The 27662-nt window shown below is 51.0% G+C and overlaps 1 protein-coding gene across 1 annotated transcript in view; it reads right to left on the minus strand.

The window, feature by feature from the left end:
- TRIM54 (tripartite motif containing 54) overlaps positions 1-26976 on the minus strand; it is a 33108-nt gene extending 6132 nt beyond the window's left edge. The window contains 8 exon segments of the mRNA XM_068142920.1: positions 23558-23659; positions 23937-24079; positions 24193-24215; positions 24782-25015; positions 25110-25205; positions 25561-25732; positions 26057-26229; positions 26819-26976. Of these exon segments, the coding sequence (XP_067999021.1) occupies positions 23558-23659; positions 23937-24079; positions 24193-24215; positions 24782-25015; positions 25110-25205; positions 25561-25732; positions 26057-26229; positions 26819-26929 (1054 nt within the window). The 5' untranslated portion in view covers positions 26930-26976.
- Positions 26977-27662: the final 686 nt, after the last annotated feature.

Here is a 27662-nt window from a genome sequence, read left to right on the forward strand (position 1 = left end):
CAAGAGAATGGTGAAATTCAGTGTATTCCACAAAGAAATCTAACTTTAGCTGAAAGAGGTTAATTTCGAACTGTTGTACAGCTACATCGCGTCCAAAGGAAGAATCAACGAGGAATCTACGGTGCACGAACCCTGAGATCCCTGAGAGCCCTGAGTCAACTAAGAGACCCTGAGAATCCCTGTTTCCCTTTTCTTCGCTTTGTCAGTGAAGAAATGAACTGTTTTCCATTTTTCTCATTTTCTGATTCTCTTGGACTTTTGAATCATCTACATCTGAGCATAGCTGGAATGGACTATGAACTTTACTTACGAACTGTAAATATCGTTTTGGATTGGATGGACAGTGTGAACAGCCAATGAAATTGTTTAGAAGGGGTGGACTGTGGCCGGTTGACGTTGCCCCCTTAAGAAAGGGAATATGGTGGACGGAAGTTGGTAAACGGAAGGAATAGTCTAAACTAATTTCATTGGGAGAGTGGGAGGAAGCACCTTCGGAACTGGGAGTGAACTGGACATTTCCACGACTTTTCTGTCAGTCTTGCTTCCGCCTCTTCTTCGTGCTGCAGCTCTCTGTGCTGGGCTTTCTGCCAAGGCTCCGGCCTTCAAACTGACAAACTTGATAAGGCCTGTATTAACTCCCTTCCAATTAACACAAACTGCTTCTAACTTTTTTTTCCTCTCTTTTCTTTCTCTTTCTATCCCATTCTGGGGAAAGGGGGGGAAGAGAGGGGAGAGCGGAGGTGGGGAACCCCCCTCTCTGCCGAGGGGGCTTATTCTCATTTCTGTGTTGCTCTGTTGTATATCTTTTTATATATTGTAGATATTGTAAATTTGTAAATATTCCCCTGCATACCCTACATTGCTTTGTAAATATAGCTCCACTGCTTTGCTAATTCAGCTTGTGAGTTTTTTTTTCCTTTCCCTTCAATTTTTTTTTCCCTTTTACCTTACAAGGGGGAAGGGAGGAGGCTTCTTGGCCTTACCCCTTCCAAACCCACCACAATCCACAACCTCCTCACATTGCTGGAGCAGGGGACTTGTCCCCTACAGCCCACGGTGCTGATGGACCCTCCACACATTGCTGATGAATCTTCAGCTCAGTGTCATAGCACTATCAGATCATTCTGGTTAGAAAAGACCTTTAAAATCATTGAGTCCAACTGTTAACCCCACACTGCCAGGTCACCACTAAATCATGTCCCACATCTACATGGCTTTTAAACCCCCCAAGGATAATGAATCCACCTCTCCAGCTCTTGGTCACCATATCACTGTAGAGCTTGGGGATCAGTGAGAGATCAGCTGGGGCTGAGATGTACAAGACCTTTGCCCAATGGATAGGCTGGAGATAGGGAGAGAAGCAATGGGTGATGGGCACTTGGACATGGGGCTACCCAAAAAAAGAGAACAAAGGTGAGGACTCTCCTGAGACAACTTGAGTACCAAGGGGCAGCATCCAAGGGTGCAAACAGACTGTCATGGTTCTGTGAGCCCCTCAACAGTCTCTCTGGAGAGTGATGGAGACAGGGTGACATCCCTGAGGTGTGCGGCATCCCTGAACATCTACATGGGTGTGGGTTTGGCATGGGGCCATGAGGGAGCCATGCTGGGCCATGTTCCATGAGAGGTGAGTGGGGCTGTGTCCCATAGAGGGGACGTTGGTGCCATGTCCTGTTCCACAGCTGTGTCCTACAGGAAGGGGTGCTGGTGCATGTCCCATTCCATGGCCAGGGCTCTGCTGTGGCCCCTGCGGTGTCAAACCACAGTGGCTCAGCTGCATCACTTGCTCCCTCTTGCCCTGAGTAGGGGCAATGTTGAAGGAGCTGGAGCTGCCACATGGTTGCTGTGCTCTTGGAAGATGGAATTTTCCTGGAATCCAACAGGAATGTTCTGTGCAACACCCTGTATCACCAACTCCTGTGCTGTCTTTCTGGTCTTGGGGGTTCTGGCTCCAGGTGCCCTCACCCCAGGAGGCAGCCAAGGAGTCTCCCCTCCCCTGGCTACATAAGCTTGGCTCCTGCCCCCGCTGTGTCCCCTGCCCAGCCAGGTGTGCCTGTTTGCTTACAGGGACCCCAACTGGGCAGGAACCAGGTGGCAGCAGGGGAAGGGTCTTGCACAGTCCTGGCACAGGGGTCTCCTTGGCTGCCAGAGCACCCCTGGCCTTTCCCATTCAGATGGGCCCATCCTCCAGGGTCTTGCCCCCCAGCCCCTGGCCATTATGGTGGCCTTGGACTTGCTGTGGGGTACCAGGGCTGCTGGGTATGGGGAGTCCCAGGCAGGACCATCAGCCAGCCCTTGCTGGGAACTTGCTCAGGGAACCCAGGGAACCTGCTCAGCCCCAGCCTCGGCCCCATGAGGAGGCCCTCACCTTTTGCATCATCTGTGACATCACAGTGGCGTGGGACCAAGCAGGTGACACATCCAGCACTGCCTCGTCCCTCCCGGGGGGCACAGCCGGTGGGATGGGGGCACAGCCTGACCCAGTGTTGATCATGGTGTTCCCAGCTGTATACTCAGCCAGCTCAGCCTCTCGCTGTTTGCTCAGAGCACCCAGGGGACAGTGCTGTCCAGAAAGCATCACACCCGGTGGGGAAGCTGGCAGCACTGTGGGGGCTGCAGGCGGTCTCCAGGCAAGAGCCGCAGGCACAGAGCCCCACTCACAAGGTCTGGGATGCAAAGCTCCTGCTCTAGGCTGGCAGAGGTGAGGGATCCTCGGGGACTCAGACCCTTGCTGGAGGTCCAGGGCAGACCCAAGTCAGTGAGGCAGAGCCTGTACCCAAGCTGGAACCCATGGAGCGGTGGGTGGGACAGCCCCCAAGCCCACCCATCCCACGCACCACACCTGAGACGATGTCCTCACACAGTGTTTAATGTTGGTGAAGAGCAGCTTCAGCTTTGGGGGCATCTCAGTGACAGGACTGGGGCTCACCAAGGGTGGGGACAAGGACAGGAAAGAGCTGGAGAGTACAAATCCTCCACTACAGCACCAGATCAGTGCTGACCTGTGAAGGAAAGTGGCCTCAGCACTGTGCAGTGAGGACCCAAGACCCATGCCCCTGCAGGCAGGGAGATGAGGACAGCCCAGGGGGCCCCAAGGTGTGAACCCTCATCTCTCTCCCAACACCCATCTCTCCCCAAGATGTGCCTCCTCTGCCCCACAGCACCCTGTGGCCTGATCCCATCTCACTCCCCTCCTCCTCAGTCCCAGGGAAGGTCTCACCATGGGGCGAACTTAGAATAGAATAGAATAAACCAGGTTGGAAGAGACCTTCAAGATCATCGCGTCCAACCTATCATCCAACACCACCTAATCAACTAACCCATGTAACCAAGCACCCTGTCAAGTCTCCTCCTAAACACCTCCAGTGATGGTGACTCCACCACCTCCCCGGGCAGTCCATTCCAATGGGCAATCACTCTCTCTGTGTAAAACTTCCTCCTGACCTCCAGCCTGAACTTCCCCTGGCGCAGCCTGAGACTGTGTCCTCTTGTTCTGGTGCTGGCTGCCTGGGAGAAGAGACCAACCTCTGCCTGTCTACAACTCCCCTTCAGGTAGTTGTAGAGAGCAATAAGGTCACCCCTGAGTCTCCTCCTCTCCAGGCTAAGCAGTCCCAGCTCCCTCAGCCTCTCTTCATAGGGCTTGTGTTCCAAGCCCCTCACTAACTTCGTTGCCCTTCTCTGGACACGCTCCAGCAAGTCAACATCCTTCCTAAACTGAGGGGCCCAGAACTGGACACAGTACTCGAGGTGTGGCCTAACCAGTGCAGTGTACAGGAGCAGAATGACCTCCCTGCTCCTGCTGGCCACACTGTTCCTGATGCAGGCCAGGATGCCATTGGCCCTCCTGGCCACCTGGGCACACTGCAGGCTCATGTTCATCCTACCATCAACCAGCACCCCCAGGTCCCTCTCTGCCTGGCTGCTCTCCAGCCACTCTGACCCCAGCCTGTAGCTCCTCTCTCCAGAGAGACTGTTGAGGGGCTCACAGAACCATGACAGTCTGTTTGCACCCTTGGATGCTGCCCCTTGGTACTCAAGTTGTCTCAGGAGAGTCCTCACCTTTGTTCTCTTTTTTTGGGTAGCCCCATGTCCAAGTGCCCATCACCCATTGCTTCTCTCCCTATCTCCAGCCTATCCATTGGGCAAAGGTCTTGTACATCTCAGCCCCAGCTGATCTCTCACTGATCCCCAAGCTCTACAGTGATATGGTGGCCAAGAGCTGGAGAGGTGGATTCATTATCCTTGGGGGGTTTAAAAGCCATGTAGATGTGGGACATGATTTAGTGGTGACCTGGCAGTGTGGGGTTAACAGTTGGACTCAATGATTTTAAAGGTCTTTTCTAACCAGAATGATCTGATAGTGCTATGACACTGAGCTGAAGATTCATCAGCAATGTGTGGAGGGTCCATCAGCACCGTGGGCTGTAGGGGACAAGTCCCCTGCTCCAGCAATGTGAGGAGGTTGTGGATGCATGGTCCTGGCCAGGTTGGGGCTTCCCAGGTGACTTCTGGAGAGCTGGCATGGGATTTATTCTGGGAAATCTGTTCCAGTATGGCTCTTCTTGCCAGTACACTATTCCAGTTCTTATTTTCTTGCATTCAGATGGACTTTTCTCCTCCAAGGCCCGGGTGGGCATAGCCATGAACTACCCGCTCCAGCTGCCCCTGCCCTGAACAGGAGGCTGGAACAGCAGATCTCCCAAGGCCTTCCCCTGCTCCCAGCCATCTTGGCATCCTGTCACCACTCCTGAGCTGGTCTTCTTCTGGCTTTCCTTGGCAACTTTAGCTTTTGGAGTTGCCTCTGGCTCAGTGCACCATAATGCCATCAAATTATCAGGGATCAGAGTCTATAACTATTCTGGGAGTCACTGGTGGATCTCAAGAGTTAAGTAAGGTAGAGGTTAATATAAGTCTAACTGGTAAACAATGGAGGAAGCATACAGTTGTGACCGGACCTGACGCACCTTGTATTTTGGGAATTGATTTTCTGAGAGAAGGGCGTTTCAAAGACCCTAGAGGTTACAAATGGCCTTTTGGAGTAGCTTCTATAGAAATTGATGGACAAAAATTGAAGCTGTCTGCCAGACCTGAACTTTCTGATGAATCTGCAGTTGTGGGACAACATAAGATACAGGACATTAAATTGCCGGTTGCTTCTCAGACTGTGCATCACAGGCAATACAGAACCAACCGTGACTCTTTGTTGCCCATTCAGAATCTGATTCGTCAGTTGGAGAGTCAGAAAGTCGCCAGCAAAACTCATTCACCTTTCAACAGTCCAGTGTGGCCTGTGCGGAAGCAGAATGGAGACTGGCGTCTGACAGTGGACTACCGAGCCCTAAATGAAGTAACACCACCTATGAGTGCAGCAGTGCCAGACATGATGGAGCTACAGTATGAGCTGGAATCCAAAGAGGCCAAATGGTATGCTACCATAGACATTGCTAATGCATTTTTCTCTATTCCCATAGCAGAGGAATGCAGGCCTCAGTTTGCTTTCACCTGGAAAGGAATCCAGTACACTTTCAACAGATTGCCAATGGGCTGGATCCACAGCTCAAGCATCTGTCATGCAGTGATCCACGATGCTCTGGAGAAAGGTGGTGCTCCAGAACACATCCAGTTCATCGATGATATCATCGTCTGGGGTAAAACTGCTGAAGAAGTCTTCGAGAAAGGTAACAAAATCATTTACATTCTTCTCAATGCAGGTTTTGCCATCAAACGAGACAAAGTGAAAGGACCTACCACAGAGATTCGGTTTCTGGGAGTGCGGTGGCAGGATGGACGCCGACACATTCCAGTGGATGTGGTAAATAGAGTCTCTACCATGGCAAATCCCACAAACAAGCATGAGACCCTACGTTTCTTGGGGAGAGTGGGATTTTGGAGACTGCACATTCCTGGATACAGTCAGATTGTGAAACCTCTGTATGATGTGACTCGAAAGAGAAACCATTTCCACTGGGGACCCGAACAACAAGCAGCCTTTGACCAGATAAAGCAAGAGGTAATTCAAGCAATGGGTCTGGGACCTGTCCGAGATGGTCCAGACATTAAGAACATTTTGTACACGGCTGCAAGTGACAATGGTCCAACCTGGTGCTTGTGGCAAAAAGCTCCAGGTGAGACACGTGGACGACCTCTTGGTTTCTGGAGTCGAGGTTACAGAGGTTCAGAGGCTAACTATACTCCAAAAGAGAAAGAAATCTTAGCTGCCTATGAAGGAGTAAAAGCATCTTCTGAAGTGATTGGAACTGAATCACAACTTCTCTTAGCTCCCAGATTACCAGTTTTGAATTGGATGTTCAAAGGCAAAGGCTCCACACCACATCATGCTACAGACTCAACATGGTCTAAGTGGATGGCTCAGATAACACAGAGAGCTCGAATGGGAAATCTTGAAAGACCTGGTCTAGTGGAGGTGATCTCAAGTTGGCCTGAAGGTATCAACTGTGCTAAACCTCCAGAGGAGAAAGTAACTCGTGCTGAGGAAGCTCCTCCTTACAATGACCTTTCTGATGATGAAAAGAAATATGCTTTGTTCACAGAAGGTTCCTGTCGTCTTGTTGGGAATAAGCGAAGGTGGAAGTCTGCAGTGTGGAGTCCAACACGCCGAGTTGCAGAGGCGAAAGATGGAGAAGGAGAATCCAGTCAGTTCGCAGAGGTAATAGCTGTCCAGCTAGCTCTCGACGTGGCTGAACGTGAGAGATGGCCAAAGCTTTATCTCTACACCGACTCATGGATGGTAGCCAATGCTCTATGGGGTTGGCTAAAGAACTGGAAAAAGAGTGGTTGGCAGAGGAAAGGAAAGCCCATTTGGGCAGCCAACCTGTGGCAGGACATTGCTGATCGAATCGAGAGAATTCCAGTGAAAGTGAGACACATCGATGCTCACATTCCTAAGAGCAAAGCTACTGAAGAACAGCAACACAACCATCAGGCAGATCTAGCTGCAAGAGTTTCTCAAGTAGACATGGACTCTAATCTTGATCTCGACTGGAAACACTGAGGTGAGATATTCTTAGCTCGGTGGGCTCACGATTCGTCAGGACATCAAGGCAGAGATGCAACATACCAATGGGCTCGTGACAGATCCATAGACATTTCCATGGATGCTATCACACAAGTCATCCAGGACTGTGACATTTGTGCTGCTATTAAGCAGGCAAAACGACTTAAGCCCTTGTGGTATGGTGACAGATGGTCCAAATACAAATATGGTGAAGCTTGGCAGATTGACTACATCACTCTACCACGTTCTCGTTCTGGTAAGCAATACGTGCTTACTATGGTAGAGGCAAACACTGGATGGTTGGAAACTTATCCAGTTCCACATGCAACTGCACGCAACACCATTCTCGGTCTGGAGAGACAAATCCTGTGGAGACACGGAACTCCAGAGAGGATTGAGTCAGACAACGGAACTCATTTCAAGAACAACCTTGCAAAGAACTGGGCAAAAGAGCACGGTATTGAGTGGATATTCCACATTCCCTACTATGCACCAGCTTCAGGGAAGATTGAACGCTACAACGGTTTGTTGAAGACCACTCTCAAAGCCATGGGAGGTGGATCTTTGAAAAACTGGGAAAAACATTTAGCACAAGCAACCTGGCTGGTAAATAGTAGAGGTTCAGTGAACCGAGCTGGACCTGCACATTCAGATCTGCTACAGAAAGTAGAAGGTGATAGAGTTCCTGTTGTTAGAGAAAAGAATCTGTTAGGTAAAACTGTTTGGGTATTTTCGCCCTCAGGAGAGGCTAAACCTGTCCGAGGGGTGGTTTCAGCTGAAGGTCCGGGTCACACTTATTGGGTAATGCAAGAGAATGGTGAAATTCAGTGTATTCCACAAAGAAATCTAACTTTAGCTGAAAGAGGTTAATTTCGAACTGTTGTACAGCTACATCGCGTCCAAAGGAAGAATCAACGAGGAATCTACGGTGCACGAACCCTGAGATCCCTGAGAGCCCTGAGTCAACTAAGAGACCCTGAGAATCCCTGTTTCCCTTTTCTTCGCTTTGTCAGTGAAGAAATGAACTGTTTTCCATTTTTCTCATTTTCTGATTCTCTTGGACTTTTGAATCATCTACATCTGAGCATAGCCGGAATGGACTATGAACTTTACTCACGAACTGTAAATATCGTTTTGGATTGGATGGACAGTATGAACAGCCAATGAAATGGTTTAGAAGGGGTGGACTGTGGCCGGTTGACGTTGCCCCCTTAAGAAAGGGAATATGGTGGACGGAAGTTGGTAAACGGAAGGAATAGTCTAAACTAATTTCATTGGGAGAGTGGGAGGAAGCACCTTCGGAACTGGGAGTGAACTGGACATTTCCACGACTTTTCTGTCAGTCTTGCTTCCGCCTCTTCTTCGTGCTGCAGCTCTCTGTGCTGGGCTTTCTGCCAAGGCTCCGGCCTTCAAACTGACAAACTTGATAAGGCCTGTATTAACTCCCTTCCAATTAACACAAACTGCTTCTAACTTTTTTTTCCTCTCTTTTCTTTCTCTTTCTATCCCATTCTGGGGAAAGGGGGGGAAGAGAGGGGAGAGCGGAGGTGGGGAACCCCCCTCTCTTCCGAGGGGGCTTACTCTCATTTCTGTGTTGCTCTGTTGTATATCTTTGTATATATTGTAGATATTGTAAATTTGTAAATATTCCCCTGCATTCCCTACATTGCTTTGTAAATATAGCTCCACTGCTTTGCTAATTCAGCTTGTGAGTTTTTTTTCTTTGCCTTCAAGTTTCTTTCCCTTTACCTTACAAGGGGGAAGGGAGAAGGCTTCTTGGCCTTTGTGGTGGGTTAACACCTTTTTCTGAAAACAAAAGAAGAAAGCAGGGTGGAGGGCTTGCGGGTACTTTACACTCCCAGAAGGGCGTCTCCCCCCGGGAAAGTTGAGTCTGTTCCACTCCCCCCTCCCTGCCCAGCAAGGGTATAAAAAGCAGGACCTCATAGCTGTTGGAGCTCCTTTTTGGCTCCTGCCTCTGCTGGATGAGAGCTACTGCAGCTGCTCTCCTGATCCTCAACCACGTGGCTGGACCTGATCCTTCTCCCTGCTGCCTCTGCGCCTCTTCAGAGACAGACTGGTTTTGTATTATTTTTTTTCTATTCCCCTCCCATCCATTCTTGTTCCTTGTCCTTGTGAACCTTATTCCCTGTTATTGCTATATATATATATATATATATATATATGTATGTATTTGAAGAAAAAAAAAATTATTTGCCTCTCTACTTCCAAGCTGACTCCAGATTGTTGATTAGTGGATTTGCTCCTTACCTTTTTTTCCCTCCTCTCCCTGTTTGGAGGGAGGAGGTGGGGGGGAAGTGGGGAAGAGATTCTCAGCCTTTTCCCCATTTGAGCTTTTAACTCTCAGTTAAGGCTCAAACCACTACAATTTTTGGCGCCTCCAACGTGGGGCTTGGAAATTAATCTTGTATTGGGAAAGCAATACCTTTTTTTTTTCTGAAAAAGGAGCTTGAAGTAGAAATGGCAATTTTAAAGAACCTGATGGTCCAAGCCTTTTCATGGGCTTTTGGCTGGATCTTTTGGACCCACATCTACAAATTAATAACTTACCACGTGGTGTGGTTAATGATAGAGATGCTGATCAAGTGGATAAAAACTTTACCAATTAAGTTAGGCATGTATCTCTTGAATTCATTGAATTTCACTGTCAGTGGTAACTTTTCTAACATAGGAAACTTTCCTTGAAGGAAGTTATGAAACCAATGGTGTAGATAAAAGTGCCTGTGATGGAAAATTGCTCTACATTGCAATATGCTCCATCTGCCTAAATGTAATCCTTATAGTGGCATTTCCTGGGACCGTGTTGGGTGGAGGACTAGCTAACCCATTAAGAGCTGTTTGGAGGGTGATAACACACTCCTTTGTGCTCTTTAATGACTGGGGGCGTGTCTGCTGTGGGCATTGTAAGCACTCTGTAGACACAAAGAGGGAGGGGTCGGGTTGTAATGACTGTGCCAGCTCTCAGCCTGAGCCCCAGGCACAAGGGTTTGCCCCACCACCAGGAGTCCCACAGTTGACCCCTGATGCTCCTGCCAATGCAGTCTCTATAGCACCGGTCACCACACGCAGGAAAAGAAATCAAAAATCATCGCCAAGCACGGATGGTGAGGAAGGAACCTCAGCAGGCCCCAGCAGCTCACAGAACCCAGCAGTGGATGAAGATGATTCAGACCAGGAAATAACTGTTACATCGCTGCCCAGAAAGGAACTAAGGCAAACTTGTCTGGACTACGCCAGGAAAGAGGGTGAGCCAATACTAAGCTGGGCCCTGAGATGCTGGGACAAGGGGGTGGACACAGTGGACCTGGATAAGAGGGAGGCAAAGCTTTTAGGCTCCCTGACTCGTGATGCTGGTCTGGACAAGGAGTTAGCCAAACTTGATGGAATACACACTCTCTGGGCCCGGATTCTGAACGCCATCAAGAGCCGGTACCACTCAAGAGATGACCTGCCCTGGGCCCCAGTTAGATGGACAACTATGGAACAGGGCATTCGGTATCTGAGGCAGATGGCCGTGATGGAAATAATTTATGGGGATGGCCAGCTCCCTTCGGACCCAGATGAGGTGCCCATGAGACGGCCCTTCGTAAAGAAACTCACCCAGGGTGCTCCTCAGAAATATGCTCACACATTAGGAGGGATACTCTTGACTGGACAGGATGGAAGTCCTAAAACTGTCTGTGAGTTTGCCAATGATTTAAGGGAATATGAGGACAGCGTAAATCAGAACCCCCTGATCTCAGCCATAGAAACTATGGCTAAAGACACTGTCAAAGAGATCAAGACCTCCATGTCTGAACTGAAAAAGGGGAGCGATGCCTCCTTTTCCCCTTCTCCTTCAGAATGGGTCCAGGTTTCAGCAATCAGGAACAGGCGACCTTCCCCTAGGAGATCACCCCAAGCCAATCGGGGAATGTCAAGGGGGTCTCTGTGGAGGTTCCTCTGTGACCATGGAGAGGACATGGACACCTGGCATGGCCAACCCACCTCTGCCCTCTGGAACAGGGTGCGGGAACTGCAAGGTGGGCACCACGGGGATAACTCATCTAGGAGAAGAGCTGCCCCAGTTTCCTGGAGTGGTCCATCTCGCTCAAGAGACCCTTCCCCTAGTAACACAGGACCATGTGACAAGTGTGGACATTGCCGCCACCATTAGAGGTGCCCTACCTCCAGCCAGGTGGAGGCCAGGGACAACTGAGTATACTGGGATGTGTACGTGAAATGGCCTGGCACTTCAGAAGCCCTGAAGTACCGAGCTCTGGTGGACACAGGGGCCCAATGCACCCTGATACCATCGGGGTACAAAGGGGCTGAGTCCATAAGCATTCAAGGAGTCACAGGAGGCTCACAAGACTTGACTGTACTGCAAGCTGAGATAAGCCTGACCGGGAATGAATGGGGAAAGCACGACATAGTGACTGGTCCAGATGCACCTTGCATTCTTGGCATTGACTTTCTGCGGGAGGGATGCTTCAAGGACCCTAGGGGGCACAAGTGGGCGTTTGGGGTGGCAGCTGTGGAGACTGCAGGCAAAGAACAGCTGTCCACCATGCCCGAGCTTTCAGATGACCCCTCCGTAGTGGGCAGCCATAAGGTGCAGGATTTGAAGCTACCTATTGCCTCTCGCATAGTACATCGCAGGCAATACAGGACCAACAGAGACTCTCTGCACCCCATACACCAACTGATTCGACGACTGGAGAGCCAGAGCGTGATCAGCAAGGCTCACTCCCCCTTCAACAGCCCGATATGGCCAGTGCGGAAGGCAAATGGGGAATGGAGACTGACTGTGGACTACTGTGGCCTGAATGAAGTGACTCCTCCGATCAGCGCTGCCGTGCCGGACATGCTGGAGCTCCAGTACGAGCTGGAATCGAAGGCGGCCAAGTGGTATGCCACAATTGACATTGCTAATGCCTTTTTCTCCATTCCCATTGCAGAAGAATGCCGGCCACAGTTTGCTTTCACCTGGAGGGGAGTACAGTATCAATGGAATCGGTTGCCTCAGGGCTGGGTCCATAGCTCAACCATCTGCCATGAGGTGATCCAGACTGCCTTGGAGAAAGGTGGAGCTCCTGAGCATCTGCAGTTCATTGATGACATCATTGTATGGGGTGAGACAGCAGAGGAAGTTTACCAGAAGGGTAAGAGGATAACTGACATCCTGCTGGAGGCTGGCTTTGCCATCAAGAGAAGCAAGGTGAAAGGGCCTGCCAGGGAGATCCAGTTCCTGGGTGTTCAATGGCAGGATGGCCGTCGCCACATCCCTCAGGAGGTGGTGAACAGGGTAGCCACTATGGTGCAGCCCACGAACAAGAATGAGACACAGTCATTTTTGGGGCTTGTGGGCTTCTGGAAAATGCACATTCCCGGGTACAGTCAAATTGTGAAGCCTCTCTTCCATATAACAAGGAAGAAAAATGATTTTGTGTGGGGACCTGAGCAGCAGGTGGCGTTTGACCAGATCAAACGAGAGGTGGTCCATGCTATGGCTCTGGGACCTGTTCGAACTGGGCCAGAGATCAAGAATGTGCTGTACACTGCGGCCGGTGAGAATGGTCCTACATGGAGCTTGTGGCAGAAGGATCCTGGTGAAACCAGGGGCAGGCCCCTAGGTTTCTGGAGTAAGGGGTACAAAGGCTCTGAGGCCAACTACACCGCGACAGAGAAGGAAATCCTAGCTGCCTATGAGGGCGTCCGGGCTGCCTCTGAGGTAATTGGGAGGGAGTCACCTCTATTTCTAGCTCCGAGACTTCCAGTCCTGACCTGGATGTTCAAAGGGAGAGGCTCAACCCCACATCATGCCACAGATGCTACCTGGAGTAAGTGGATGGCCCTGATAACTCAGCGAGCTCGGATGGGGAACTTCGAACACCCTGGCATAGTGGAAGTGATCACCAACTGGCCAGAGGGTGCTGACTTTGGAATGCCAGCAGAGCAGACAGTGACCCGTGCTGAGGAGGCTCCCCCATATAACGATCTCCCTGACAACGAGAAGGGCTATGCTCTATTTACAGATGGGTCCTGCCGGCTTGTAGGAAGCAAGCGGAGATGGAAGGCAGCTGTCTGGAGCCCAACAAGGCAAGTGGCAGAAGCAAGGGATGGAGAAGGTGAATCCAGTCAGTACGCAGAGGTAAAAGCTGTCCAGCTGGCCCTGGATATAGCAGAACGAGAGAACTGGCCAGTGCTGTACCCCTACACTGACTCCTGGATGGTAGCCAACGCCTTGTGGGGGTGGCTGAAGGAATGGAGGAGGAACGGGTGGCAGAGAAAAGGGAAGCCTGTTTGGGCCGCTGACCTGTGGCAAGACATCGCCGCCCGCCTGGACAGGCTGCCAACCAAGGTACGGCACATCGATGCACACATCCCCAAGAGCAGAGCCACAGAGGAGCACAAGCACAACCACCAAGCAGACCTGGCTGCTAAGATCTCCCAAATAGACTTGGACTGGGAACACAAGGGTGAGCTGTTCTTAGCTCGCTGGGCCCATGACACTTCTGGCCACCAAGGGAGAGATGCCACATACCGGTGGGCTCGGGACAGATCCGTGGACATCTCTATGGAGGCCATCTCACAGGTCATCCATGAGTGTGACATCTGTGCTGCCATCAAGCAGGCCAAGTGCATGAAGCCTCTGTGGTATGGGGGGAGATGGTCGAAATATAAATATGGAGAGGCCTGGCAGATCAACTACATCACCCTTCCTCGGTCTCACAGTGGCAAGCAGTACGTACTGACCATGGTGGAGGCAAGTACAGGGTGGCTGGAGACCTATCCAGTTCCTCATGCCACTGCTCGCAACACCATCCTGGGCCTAGAGAGACATATCCTGTGGAGACACGGCACCCCTAGGAGGATTGAATCAGACAATGGAACCCACTTCAGGAACCATCTCATAAGGGACTGGGCAAAGGAACATGGGATTGAGTGGATTTACCACATCCCATACCATGCACCAGCTGCAGGGAAGGTCGAGCGCTACAATGGCTTGCTAAAGACCACCCTAAAAGCCATGGGGGGTGGAACCTTCAGGAACTGGGAAAAGCACCTAGCCCAAGCCACTTGGTTAGTGAACAGCAGAGGATCTGTGAACCGAGCTGGTCCTGCCCAGTCCGACCTGCTGCAAACAGTGGATGGAGATGGAGTTCCTGTGATTGCTGAGAAGAACCTGCTGGGGAAGTCAGTGTGGGTTTTCCCTGCTGCTGGTGGGGGCAAACCAACCCGAGGGGTGGTCTCGGCTGAGGGTCCTGGTCACACATACTGGGTTATGTTAGAAACTGGGGACATTCAGTGTATCCCACAGCAGAACATGACTCTGGCTGAGAGAGGATGAACTCAGAGGAGGCAACCCTCATCAATGTAATTATGTGGATAGTTATAAGTTGTTCTAAGTTTCTCCATCCTAGTTTAATACCAGCCCAGCATCCAGGACCCAACGTACCCACTGCACACCAACCCAAAGAGCATCATCTCACCTGTACCCGTTCCTGATGTCCCTACAGCAACAGACTGTTCCCTATGTCCATACAGCAACAGACTGTTCCTGACCTTTTCCTTTCCCTTTCAAAGACAGACTGATTCCTGATTCTTCTCCACATGCCTGCCCAGTTCAAGCACCACCTACAGTGACCATCAGCAGAGAGAGAGACTGCCCTGGGAGAGAGCAAGCCGGGATAGCAAGAGACTTGCACCAAGGATTCAAATACCATGTGTCAAAATCACATGAAGGGGCTGTGGCAGGAGAGAGGAAGTGGAACAGAGGGGTGGATTGTGGTGGGTTAACACCTTTTTCTGAAAACAAAAGAAGAAAGTAGGGTGGAGGGCTTGCGGGTACTTTACACCCCCGAAGGGCGTCTCCCCCCTGGGAAAGCTGAGTCTGTTCCACTCCCCCCTCCCTGCCCAGCAAGGGTATAAAAAGCAGGACCTCATAGCTGTTGGAGCTCCTTTTTGGCTCCTGCCTCTGCTGGATGAGTGTGGCCGGTTGACGTTGCCCCCTTAAGAAAGGGAATATGGTGGACGGAAGTTGGTAAACGGAAGGAATAGTCTAAACTAATTTCATTGGAAGAGTGGGAGGAAGCACCCTCTGAACTGGGAGTGTAGGAAAGATATCTTGGGCACTCCGGCATTTTATTTTCAGTCTTGCTTCCGCCTTTCTACGGTGCGGCTGCTCTCTGTCCCTGTGCTGGGCTTTCTGCCAAGGCTCCGGCCTTGAGAGAAAAACTGATAAGGCCTGTATTAACTCCTTTCCAATTAACACAAAACTGCTTTTAACTTCTTTCTTTCGCTCTCTCTCTCTTCTAACCTAATCTGGGGAAAGGGGGGAGAGAGGGGAAAGAGGAGGTGGGGAACCCCCCTCTCTGCCGAGAGGGGTTCACTCTCATTTCTGTGTTACTCTGTTGTATATCTTTGTATATATTGTAGATATTGTAAATTTGTAAATATCTCCCTGCAAACCCTACATCGCTTTGTAAATACAGCTCCACTGCTTTGCTAATTCAGCTTGCGAGTTTTTTTTTCTTTTCCCTTCAATTTTTTTTTCCCTTTTACTTTACAAGGGGGAAGGGAGGAGGCTTCTTGGCCTTGCCCTTCCACCCACCACATTTTTTTTTTATTGGCGCCCAACGTGGGGCAGATAATTAGTTTAATTTATTATTTTATTGATTTAGTGTTTTCCAGCTGAATTAGCAAACATGAAGGTATTGTGGTTTGTGGAGCGATTATTCTTTTCAATTTTTGGGGCTCTGGTTTACAGGTATTGTTTGGGTTTGATTTTGGATTACCTGGGTAAATATTTGGTGCGGACAATTTATATGTGGGTTATGTATAGAGTTAAATTATGGTATGGAAAATGTATTAATTTATTATGGCCAGTGAGATATAGGAATGTTACCTCCACCACTCTCCCAATTGAGATAAAGAGTTTTAAGATTCCGCCTGAGGAGACAGTAACTTTAGGTGATGCCTGGGATCCAAAAGTGATTTATTTGGTGTGTATAATTCTGCTGCTGGTGATAACTAATGTGTATTCTCTGTATTCCTGGCGTCAGGAGAAAAAGGTGTCCAGGGCGTGTTTTGTTATTAAAACTAGATCAAAAAGAAAACGCCGTGGCTCTCGATCAGTCCCAGAGTCATCTAGTGACGAGGACTGTGGAGAACCGGTGTCAGTTAAAAAGAAGGCTAAAAAGTTAATTGGTAAAGCAGCTCTAAATGACTTTTGTGCTGATTCTAGCAAGCAGCCAAGGGCATCGGCTGGTATCAACATGGCACCTACTCCTTCTCCTACTCCTTCTCCTCCTTCTTCTTCTCCGTCGGCCATTAATGGAGCAACGTCACTTCCACCCACTCCCTCGGTGGGACCGGAAGTCACTGCCCCAGCAGCTGATTTATCTCAGGACCTGTCAGCTTCCATTAAGGTGGCTGTAAATTCAAACACAGCTCCAGTTAAGGTGGCTCCTTTGAAGACTAGAGCTGGAAAGGGCAAAGATGGAGAAGAAGAGGAGGAGACTGATCCTGGTGAGGGGCCCTCTGCTCTAAAAGATCCTGCTCAGGAGGAAGAGAAGGTTTGTTTTAAAGATCTAGCTAACCTAGTGAGATCAAAGCAGGATAGAGATGAAGCTAGGAAAGCAGCTGGCAAAGGTGGTTCTCAGCTTAAAGAGATCCTTAGGAGAATGACAGCAGGATTTTACGGTCAAAGAATTCAGGGAGATGAAGATCAAGATGATATTACAGACTGTTCGTCACCACGGGAGGAATTGCGAAATGTCCGTAAAGATTTCACCAGGGCAGATAAGGAGCCAGTTCTAGCTTGGCTTAGTAGGTGTTATGATACAGGTGCTTCAGCTCTAACAGTTGGAGACAAGTCAGCAGCTCAGTTAGGAACTCTCTCAAGGGACAATGGAATAGATAGACATCTAGGCAGAGCTCTCGGTAAGGTTAATCTGTGGATACGCCTTTTAATAGCGGTTGCCCTGAGATACCCTTCCCGAGATGATCTTCCGTGGAATCCTAAACCCTGGACTACCATAGATGAGGGAATTAAGCGCTTGAGAGAATTTGCTGTTAGAGAGCTACTCTATGGTGAACATGAAACTCTGAATCCTGATGACATTCCTGTGGGTATTGGTCTTGCTAAAAAGATCATCAAGCTTGCTCCTTCCAATTATGCAAACATTCTGGCAAGCAGAATTGTGTCAAGAAGTTATGGTGGAGCTTCTCCTACGGTTGGCCAATTCAGTGATCAAATGAGACAATTGGAGGATAGCATGACACGTGGTTCTTTGGTTTCAGCCATTGAAACTCTGTCTGGAAAAATTGAGAATTGCATGAGAGAGTTAAAAGATGAATTTAGAAATTCCATATCCCAATTGGCACAAAGGGATAATTTCAATTCTTCCTCCAGGTGGGTACAAGTTTCATCTGTGAGGAATACACGTCCTCCAAGGAGGTCATTCCAAAACAGGACATTCCAAAACAGGTCATTCCAAAACAGACCACCAAGGCAATCACGTAGAACTATTTGGATAACTCTGCGTGATCAGTTTGGTGAGAATATGAACCGCTGGGATGGCCAACCAACTTCTAATCTTTTCAGGAGACTGAGGGAATTGCAAAGTGGCAGAACCCGAGATAGCAATACCAGAAGGGTAGCTGTTACTTCCACAGTTCCCCAGAACGACTCTTATGGCTCCAACAGTGGCTCCAGTTATAACATGCAAAGTTATAACCCTGCACAATATGTGCAATGCACATGTGCACATGTTCCCCATAACTAGGGGTGCCCTGCCTCCCGCCAGGGGGAGGAGAGGGATAACAGAGATAACAGAATCTATTGGGATGTGTACATCCAGTGGCCTGGCACTTCACAATTTCGGAAGTACAGGGCCTTGGTTGACACAGGAGCTCAGTGCACCATAATACCATCAAATTATCATGGATCAGAGTCTATAACTATTCTGGGAGTCACTGGTGGATCTCAAGAGTTAAGTAAGGTAGAGGTTAATATAAGTTTAACTGGTAAACAATGGAGGAAGCATACAGTTGTGACCGGACCTGACGCACCTTGTATTTTGGGAATTGATTTTCTGAGAGAAGGGCGTTTCAAAGACCCTAGAGGTTACAAATGGGCTTTTGGAGTAGCTTCTATAGAAATTGATGGACAAAAATTGAAGCTATCTGCCAGACCTGAGCTTTCTGATGAATCTGCAGTTGTGGGACAACATAAGATACAGGACATTAAATTGCCGGTTGCTTCTCAGACTGTGCATCACAGACAATACAGAACCAACCGTGACTCTTTGTTGCCCATTCAGAATCTGATTCGTCAATTGGAAAGTCAGAAAGTCGTCAGCAAAACTCATTCACCTTTCAACAGTCCAGTGTGGCCTGTGCGGAAGCAGAGTGGAGACTGGCGTCTGACGGTAGACTACCGAGCCCTAAATGAAGTGACACCACCTATGAGTGCAGCAGTACCAGACATGATGGAACTACAGTATGAGCTGGAATCCAAAGAGGCCAAATGGTATGCTACCATAGACATTGCTAATGCATTTTTCTCTATTCCTATAGCAGAGGAATGCAGGCCTCAGTTTGCTTTCACCTGGAGAGGAATCCAGTACACTTTCAACAGGCTGCCAATGGGCTGGATCCACAGCTCAAGCATCTGTCATGCAGTGATCCATGATGCTCTGGAGAAAGGCGGTGCTCCAGAACACATCCAGTTCATCGATGATATCATCGTCTGGGGTAAAACTGCTGAGGAAGTCTTCGAGAAAGGTAGCAAAATCATTGACATTCTTCTGAATGCAGGTTTTGCCATCAAACGAGACAAGGTGAAAGGACCTACCACAGAGATTCAATTTCTGGGAGTGAGGTGGCAAGATGGACGCGGACACATTCCAGTGGATGTGGTAAATAGAGTCTCTACCATGGCAAGTCCCACAAACAAGCAAGAGACCCTACGTTTCTTGGGGATAGTGGGATTTTGGAGACTACACATTCCTGGATACAGTCAGATTGTGAAACCTCTGTATGATGTGACTCGAAAGAGAAACCATTTCCACTGGGGACCTGAACAACAAGCAGCCTTTGACCAGATAAAACAAGAGGTAGTTCAAGCAATGGGTCTGGGACCTGTCCGAGATGGTCCAGACATTAAGAACATTTTGTACACGGCTGCAAGTGACAATGGTCCAACCTGGTGCTTGTGGCAAAAAGCTCCAGGTGAGACACGTGGACGACCTCTTGGTTTCTGGAGTAGAGGTTACAGAGGTTCAGAGGCTAATTATACTCCAACAGAGAAAGAAATCTTAGCTGCCTATGAAGGAGTAAAAGCATCTTCTGAAGTGATTGGAACTGAATCACAACTTCTCTTAGCTCCCAGATTACCAGTTTTGAATTGGATGTTCAAAGGCAAAGGATCCACACCACATCATGCCACAGACTCAACCTGGTCCAAGTGGATGGCTCAGATAACACAGAGAGCTCGAATGGGAAATCTTGAAAGACCTGGTCTAGTGGAGGTGATCTCAAGTTGGCCTGAAGGCATCAACTGTGCTAAACCTCCAGAGGAGAAAGTAACTCGTGCTGAGGAAGCTCCTCCTTACAATGACCTTTCTGATGATGAAAAGAAATATGCTTTGTTCACAGACGGTTCCTGTCGTCTTGTTGGAAACAAGCGAAGGTGGAAGTCTGCAGTGTGGAGTCCAACACGCCGAGTTGCAGAGGCGAAAGATGGAGAAGGAGAATCCAGTCAGTTCGCAGAGGTAAAAGCTGTCCAGCTAGCTCTCGACGTGGCTGAACGTGAGAGATGGCCAAAGCTTTATCTCTACACCGACTCATGGATGGTAGCCAATGCTCTGTGGGGTTGGCTAAAGAACTGGAAGAAGAGTGGTTGGCAGAGAAAAGGAAAACCTATTTGGGCAGCCAACCTGTGGCAGGACATTGCTGATCGAATCGAGAGAATTCCAGTGAAAGTGAGACACATCGATGCTCACATTCCTAAGAACAAAGCTACTGAGGAACAGCAACACAACCATCGGGCAGATCTAGCTGCAAGAGTTTCTCAAGTAGACATGGACTCTAATCTTGATCTCGACTGGAAACACCGAGGTGAGATATTCTTAGCTCGGTGGGCTCACGATTCGTCAGGACATCAAGGCAGAGATGCAACATACCAATGGGCTCGCGACAGATCCATAGACATTTCCATGGATGCTATCACGCAAGTCATCCATGACTGTGACATTTGTGCTGCTATTAAGCAGGCAAAACGACTTAAGCCCTTGTGGTATGGTGACAGATGGTCCAAGTACAAGTATGGTGAAGCTTGGCAGATTGACTACATCACTCTACCACGTTCTCGTTCTGGTAAGCAGTACGTGCTTACTATGGTAGAGGCAAACACTGGATGGTTGGAAACTTATCCAGTTCCACATGCAACTGCACGCAACACCATTCTCGGTCCGGAGAGACAGATCCTGTGGAGACACGGAACTCCAGAGAGGATCGAGTCAGACAACGGAACTCATTTCAAGAACAACCTTGTAAAGAACTGGGCAAAAGAGCACGGTATTGAGTGGATATTCCACATTCCCTACTATGCACCAGCTTCAGGGAAGATTGAACGCTACAACGGTTTGTTGAAGACCACTCTCAAAGCCATGGGAGGTGGATCTTTGAAAAACTGGGAAAAGCATTTAGCACAAGCAACCTGGCTGGTAAATAGTAGAGGTTCAGTGAACCGAGCTGGACCTGCACAATCAGATTTGCTACGGAAAGTGGAAGGTGATAGAGTTCCTGTTGTTAGAGAAAAGAATCTGTTAGGTAAAACTGTTTGGGTATTTTCACCCTCAGGAGAGGCTAAACCTGTCCGAGGGGTGGTTTCAGCTGAAGGTCCGGGTCACACTTATTGGGTAATGCAAGAGAATGGTGAAATTCAGTGTGTTCCACAAAGAAATTTAACTTTAGCTGAAAGAGGTTAATTTTGAACTGTTGTACAGCTACATTGCGTCCAAAGGAAGAGTCAATGAAGAATCTACGGTGCACGAACCCTGAGATCCCTGAGAGCCCTGAGTCAACTGAGAGACCCTGAGAATCCCTATTTCCCTTTTCTTCGCTTCGTCGGCGAAGAAATGAACTGTTTTCCATTTTTCTCATTTTCTGATTTCCTTGGACTTTTGAATCATCTACATCTGAGCATAGCCAGAATGGACTATGAACTTTACTCACGAACTGTAAATATCGTTTTGGATTGGATGGACAGTATGAACAGCCAATGAAATTGTTTAGAAGGGGTGGACTGTGGCCGGTTGACGTTGCCCCCTTAAGAAAGGGAATATGGTGGACGGAAGTTGGTAAACGGAAGGAATAGTCTAAACTAATTTCATTGGAAGAGTGGGAGGAAGCACCCTCTGAACTGGGAGTGTAGGAAAGATATCTTGGGCACTCCGGCATTTTATTTTCAGTCTTGCTTCCGCCTTTCTACGGTGCGGCTGCTCTCTGTCCCTGTGCTGGGCTTTCTGCCAAGGCTCCGGCCTTGAGAGAAAAACTGATAAGGCCTGTATTAACTCCTTTCCAATTAACACAAAACTGCTTTTAACTTCTTTCTTTCGCTCTCTCTCTCTTCTAACCTAATCTGGGGAAAGGGGGGAGAGAGGGGAAAGAGGAGGTGGGGAACCCCCCTCTCTGCCGAGAGGGGTTCACTCTCATTTCTGTGTTACTCTGTTGTATATCTTTGTATATATTGTAGATATTGTAAATTTGTAAATATCTCCCTGCAAACCCTACATCGCTTTGTAAATATAGCTCCACTGCTTTGCTAATTCAGCTTGCGAGTTTTTTTTTCTTTTCCCTTCAATTTTTTTTTCCCTTTTACTTTACAAGGGGGAAGGGAGGAGGCTTCTTGGCCTTGCCCTTCCACCCACCACAATGAGAGCTACTGCAGCTGCTCTCCTGATCCTCAACCACGTGGCTGGACCTGATCCTTCTCCCTGCTGCCTCTGCGCCTCTTCAGAGACAGACTGGTTTTGTATTATTTTTTTTCTATTCCCCTCCCATCCATTCTTGTTCCTTGCCCTTGTGAACCTTATTCCCTGTTATTGTTTTATATATATATATATATATATATATTTGAAGAAAAAAAAAAATTATTTGCCTCTCTACTTCCAAGCTGACTCCAGATTGTTGATTAGTGGATTTGCTCCTTACCTTTTTTTCCCTCCTCTCCCTGTTTGGAGGGAGGAGGTGGGGGGGAAGTGGGGAAGAGATTCTCAGCCTTTTCCCCATTTGAGCTTTTAACTCTCAGTTAAGGCTCAAACCACTACAGCCTTACCCTTCCAAACCCACCACAGCCTGTTTACAACCCCCCTTCAGGTAGTTGTAGAGAGCAATAAGGTCACCCCTGAGTCTCCTCCTCTCCAGGCTAAGCAGTCCCAGCTCCCTCAGCCTCTCTTCATAGGGCTTGTGTTCCAAACCCCTCACCAACTTCGTTGCTCTTCTCTGGACTCGTTCCAGCAAGTCAACATCCTTCCTAAACTGAGGGGCCCAGAACTGGACACAGTACTCGAGGTGTGGCCTAACCAGTGCAGTGTACAGGGGCAGAATGACCTCCCTGCTCCTGCTGGCCACACTGTTCTTAATGCAGGCCAGGATGCCATTGGCCCTCCTGGCCACCTGGGCACACTGCAGGCTCATGTTCATCCTACCATCAACCAGCACCCCCAGGTCCCTCTCTGCCTGGCTGCTCTCCAGCCACTCTGACCCCAGCCTGTAGCTCTGCATGGGGTTGCTGTGGCCAATGTGCAGAACCCGGCACTTGGATGTGTTAAATCTCATGCCGTTGGACTCTGCCCATCAGTCCAGCCTGTCGAGGTCTCTCTGCAAAGCCTCTCTACCCTCTAGCAGATCAACTCCTGTCCCCAGCTTGGTGTCATCAGCAAATTTACTGATGATAGACTCAATGCCCTCATCCAGATCATCAATAAAGATGTTAAAGAGGATGGGGCCCAGCACTGATCCCTGGGGGACTCCACTACTAACTGGCCGCCAGCTGGATGTGGCACCATTCACCACCACTCTCTGGGTTCGGCCATCCAGCCAGTTCCTAACCCAGCTCAGAGTGCTGCTGTCCAAGCCATGGGCTGACAGCTTGGCCAGGAGTTTGCTATGGGGGACGGTGTCAAAGGCCTTGCTGAAGTCCAGGTAAACTTGCTGGCTTCTGTCTCGGCCCCACATCTGCAGAGGGAAAGTGGGTGACAAGATGGAGGCAGGGACCTTCCGGCCATGCTGCAAGACCTGCACAGCCACATGCAGGCCATGGAGCAGCCACACAGATATGTTGCTGGGCATGGCACAGCACAGTATGGCACAGTCCCCCCTCCATGGGCATGGCAACCCCAGCCCTCTGGGCTCTGCTGGCCTCAACCACCCTTGCAGCCCTGAGGTCAAGCACAGCAACCACGCACAGAATGACATGACACAGCACAGCATGGCATGGCACAGCATTAGCATGGCACAATGGGAACTCACCCTCTGTGGCTTCAGGAACCTCGAGGCTGTCCAGCCAATCCTCATCTGCTGTGGCCTCACTGCCATCCCTGGGTCCATCTGCCTCATCCTCACCCAGTGGCTCTGTAGGCAGGGGCACAGGTCAGCCAGCGATCTCCCTCCCCACATCCTGGGCAGCCCAGGGACATCACAGGAGAGAGAGAACCATCCCAGTGAGGGAAACAGCAGCCCACAAGCCAGGAAGTGGCACAGAGATGGCCTGACCCTGCAAGGTCCCTGAGAGCAGCTGAAAGGGCTACATACGCCTATTCCTGTGCCCAAGATACAGCCCCACGTAGGGTAGGAGTTGGTCAGGAGGCTCTGCCTGTCCAAGGGCTGGGTACCCCAGGCACGGCAGTACTTGTCCTGGTGTTGGCACCTGTCTGAAACTCGACGGTCCTCAGCATCTCAGCCACATAGTCCACATTGATGGAGAAGTGGTCCATGTTCTCATAGCCAGGCTCTGGGCAGCTGCTCATTGACACCTTGGACATGTCTGTGATTCTGCAGGGCAGGAGAAGCCTGGGAGTTGTGGGGTCCCCACATCTGCAGCCATGGTTGTGCCTCCCCACCCTGCCCCTGCCCTCAAGCCCCTATGTTCCCTAGGCTCCACTCACTTTTTCAGGAGCTCCTTGGAGTGCTGTGGAGGAAAGTGTGGAGGGGTCAGTGTCTCCCTGGAGCAATGAGACCCGAGACCCCAGGAACCACATGTCACCCTCACTACAGTCCCATCCCAGCACATCACAGGGGCAGACTCAGATCATTCGGAAAAACCACAGCCTCCAGTACAGCCTTGTGATGCAGCCGCAGCCTCCCACAGGGATCCATGGCCCCACCACAGTGCCCTGAGGCAGTCCCAGACACCATGGAAGGATCTGTTCCTCAGCAGAGTTCTGGAGCAGTCTAAGCCTCTCTGGAAAGACCTGGCCTCCAGTTCCCCACCACAGTCCTGGGACAGCTCCAGTCCCTCTGTGAGGTCCTGGTCCCACAGCTCCCCACCACCGTCCTATGGGCTAGTCCCTGGAAGGACCTGGCTCCACAGTTCCCCCATCCCCCTGGGGAGTCCTGGCCTCCCAGCTCCCCACTACAATCCTGGGGCAGCCCCAAGCCCCCCCGAAAAGACTTGCCCCACCAGGTTGCCACAACAGCCCCAGGGCAGCCCCAGCTCCCTTGGAGGGTCCTGCCTCCACCCCTGCCCACAGAGACCTGCAGGTAGACAGCCATCTGGGGCTCCTCCATGGCGTGGATAGCTGACTCCACCAGCTTGGAGGAGGCCTCCAGGTGGTCTCCATACTGGCAGATGAGGCCCCGCATGCGCTGCACCTTGGCCTTCTGCTCCTGCGCAATGCTCTGCAGCAGCTCCTTCTTCCTCTCCTCCAGGATGCTGCACAGCGTGTCAAAGCGCAGTCCCAGATGCTGCTTCTGCTGACAACCATTCTCCTGTGGGACCACAGGGCTCAGGGCTGCCTCTGCCTCCTCCCCATGTCTCTGCCATTGGCATGGCTCTGGGGACATGCCACTCCCTGGCCCCGACCTCGATGGTGTGGCAGATCTCCTCCATCTGTGTGATGATGGCCTGGATGCGGTCATTGCCTGCCACCAGCATGGCGATGCCATCACTGAGCTTGCTCTGGGATGGAATACAATGGGATGAGATGGGACAGGACAAGATGAGACAACTTGAGGAATGAGAATGGGGATGGGACATGATGAGATGTCATGGGGCATGATGAGATAGGATGGGGAATGGGGGTGGGACAAGATGAGAATTGATGGAATCAAGATGGGATGGGTTAGGGTTGGGGAACGGGCATAGGATGGGATGAAGGTGGAGATAGGATGGGATGGGATAAGGGCTGGCAATGGGACAGAGCAGGATGTGACAGGATGAGACAGTAGGGGGTGGGATAAGATGGGAAGAGCATGGAGGCTGGCTGGGTGAGTAGTCTCCAGGCCTCTCATCAGCACTCCCCAGCACCACTCACCTTCTGCCGCTAGTAGACAGCAGGCAGCGGCGCTACCTCGCAGTCCTTGTGTGCTCCAAAGACCTTGCAGAGGGAGCAGGTGGGCACCTCACAACGCAGGCAGTAGATGTTGATCCGCTCATCCTCGTGCTCCTCACACATCAGGTGCTGCTCGGCCTTGGTGTGTAGGGGCCTGCAGCAAGGGCCGGGCATGGCTGCCCAACAGTGGGTCCCCAGTCCCAGGGATACCCCCAACCCCAGGGATACCACTTATCTGAGGGATTCTTCCAGCCCCGGGGATATGCATGGCCCTAGGGCCACCCTCGGCCCCCATTCGACTCCAGGGACACTCCCAGTCCTCAGGACACACCCAGTCCCCAAGGACACACCCAGACCCAGGGATACCCCTGGGCCCCAGGAACAGCCCCCACCCTATCCTTGCAGCCCCCCTATGCTGTAGGCTCCCTTTTTTCTCCCTGAAGCTCTCTCCCCACAGTGCTCCCGGTGCGCCCCGCACCTGGCTGACTCCTGCTTGTAGATGTCGATGATGTTCTCCACCAGCAGGTTTCGCTGCAACCCGTACACGCCGTGTCGGTCCAGCACCACCTCATGCCGGCAAGACGGGCACCGAAACCGGCCGCCCGACGGCACCGCACTGGAGCCCCGTGACTGCCACAGTGGGTTGGAAGCCTGAGTGGGCAGCAGGGCATGGTTGTGTTCACCCACCCTCAGATCCCCCTAACAGCCCCCCAGCACCCTCCACCCTGGCCTCTGCTGCCAGGAGCAAAAAAACCCACAAAGGCTGGGTCCCCCACTTCCCTGCATGGACACAGGCATGGACACAAACCAACTTCAACACATGAGGATACGGACATGCAACAGACACAGATAGGTATAGTCCCAGTCGCAGATAAAGATGGACAGGGATACAGAAATGGACATGGAGACATATGGACATGAACACGGGCATAGACAGACATGGGTAGACATGGGCATGGACACAGACATGTTCATGAACTAACATGGACAGACAGCAATATGGACACAGAGACACTGAAATGGAGACATGGACACATGGACACAGACATGGGCACGAACACTGACACAGCCCCAGACATGGACAGACACACATACATGGACACAGACATGGCCCTGGACACAGCTTCTGTCCCCACTCCCAGCAGACCAGGGTGCAGCCCACCCAGGGATCCCGGCGGCTAGTCCCAGTGCCGGGAACCGATCCGGCCCACGCCGTGGTCCGGTCCCGGTGCGGCCGCACCTGGAAGACATCGTTGGCACATTTTCGGCAGAGATTGTGTTGGCAGGGCAGGATGACCACGGGCTTGGTGAACATCTCCAGGCAGATGAGCTGCTTCTCCAAGCTCTCCATGCTCCGCGCCTCCGCCAGCAGCGGCTTCAACCCCACCGCGAAGTCCGGGTCCGGCCCGACCCGGCTCTGCCTGCTCCGGCTCCCCTCTGGCCGTCTGGTCCCCGCTCTACCTCTGCCCCGGCCCCACGGAACTCGGCGCTAATTTTAGCCGTCCCCGCCCAGCCGGGGCCGCCGCAGCTGTCGGCGGCGTTGGGTGACACTGAGCCACGGTCCGTCAGAGGGGCCCACTGGCCCCGGGACAGGCTGACCCCCAGGACCAGCTGACCCCTGCGACCGGACCCGGCTGACCAACAGGGACTGGCCGACCCCTGGGGACCGGCTGATCCACAGGGACTGGCTGAGCCTACGGACCGGCCCATCTAACCTCCTGGGACTGGCTGACAGCCCATGCCCGGCTGATCCCCAGGGACCAGTTGACCCGAGGACTGACAGCCACCCCCCGCAGGCAGACCTCCTCTCGGTGCCTGTCCTTCTCCACCCCAGCCCAGGCCCCTAGTCTGCTTTCCAGGGGTTCTGTATTGCCACTACTTCCTGCATGGGGAGGGCAAAGCTCCCCAGAGAGGTTGTAGAGTCTCCTTCACTGGAGACTTTCAAGACCTGTGTGACCTGTGCTCAGGCAGGGGGGTTGGATCTTTGGAAGTCCCTTCCAACCCCTAACATCCTGTGTGATCCTGTGTGAACTGGAGCCCATGGGGCTGGGGCAGGCAGGCAAGACCAAGGACAGCAGAGCCAG

This window comes from Melanerpes formicivorus, unplaced genomic scaffold (assembly GCF_026170545.1).
Source record: "Melanerpes formicivorus ecotype bairdi unplaced genomic scaffold, bMelFor1.0.p_v2 SCAF_9, whole genome shotgun sequence".
In the NCBI taxonomy this organism is placed as follows: Eukaryota; Metazoa; Chordata; class Aves; order Piciformes; family Picidae; genus Melanerpes; species Melanerpes formicivorus.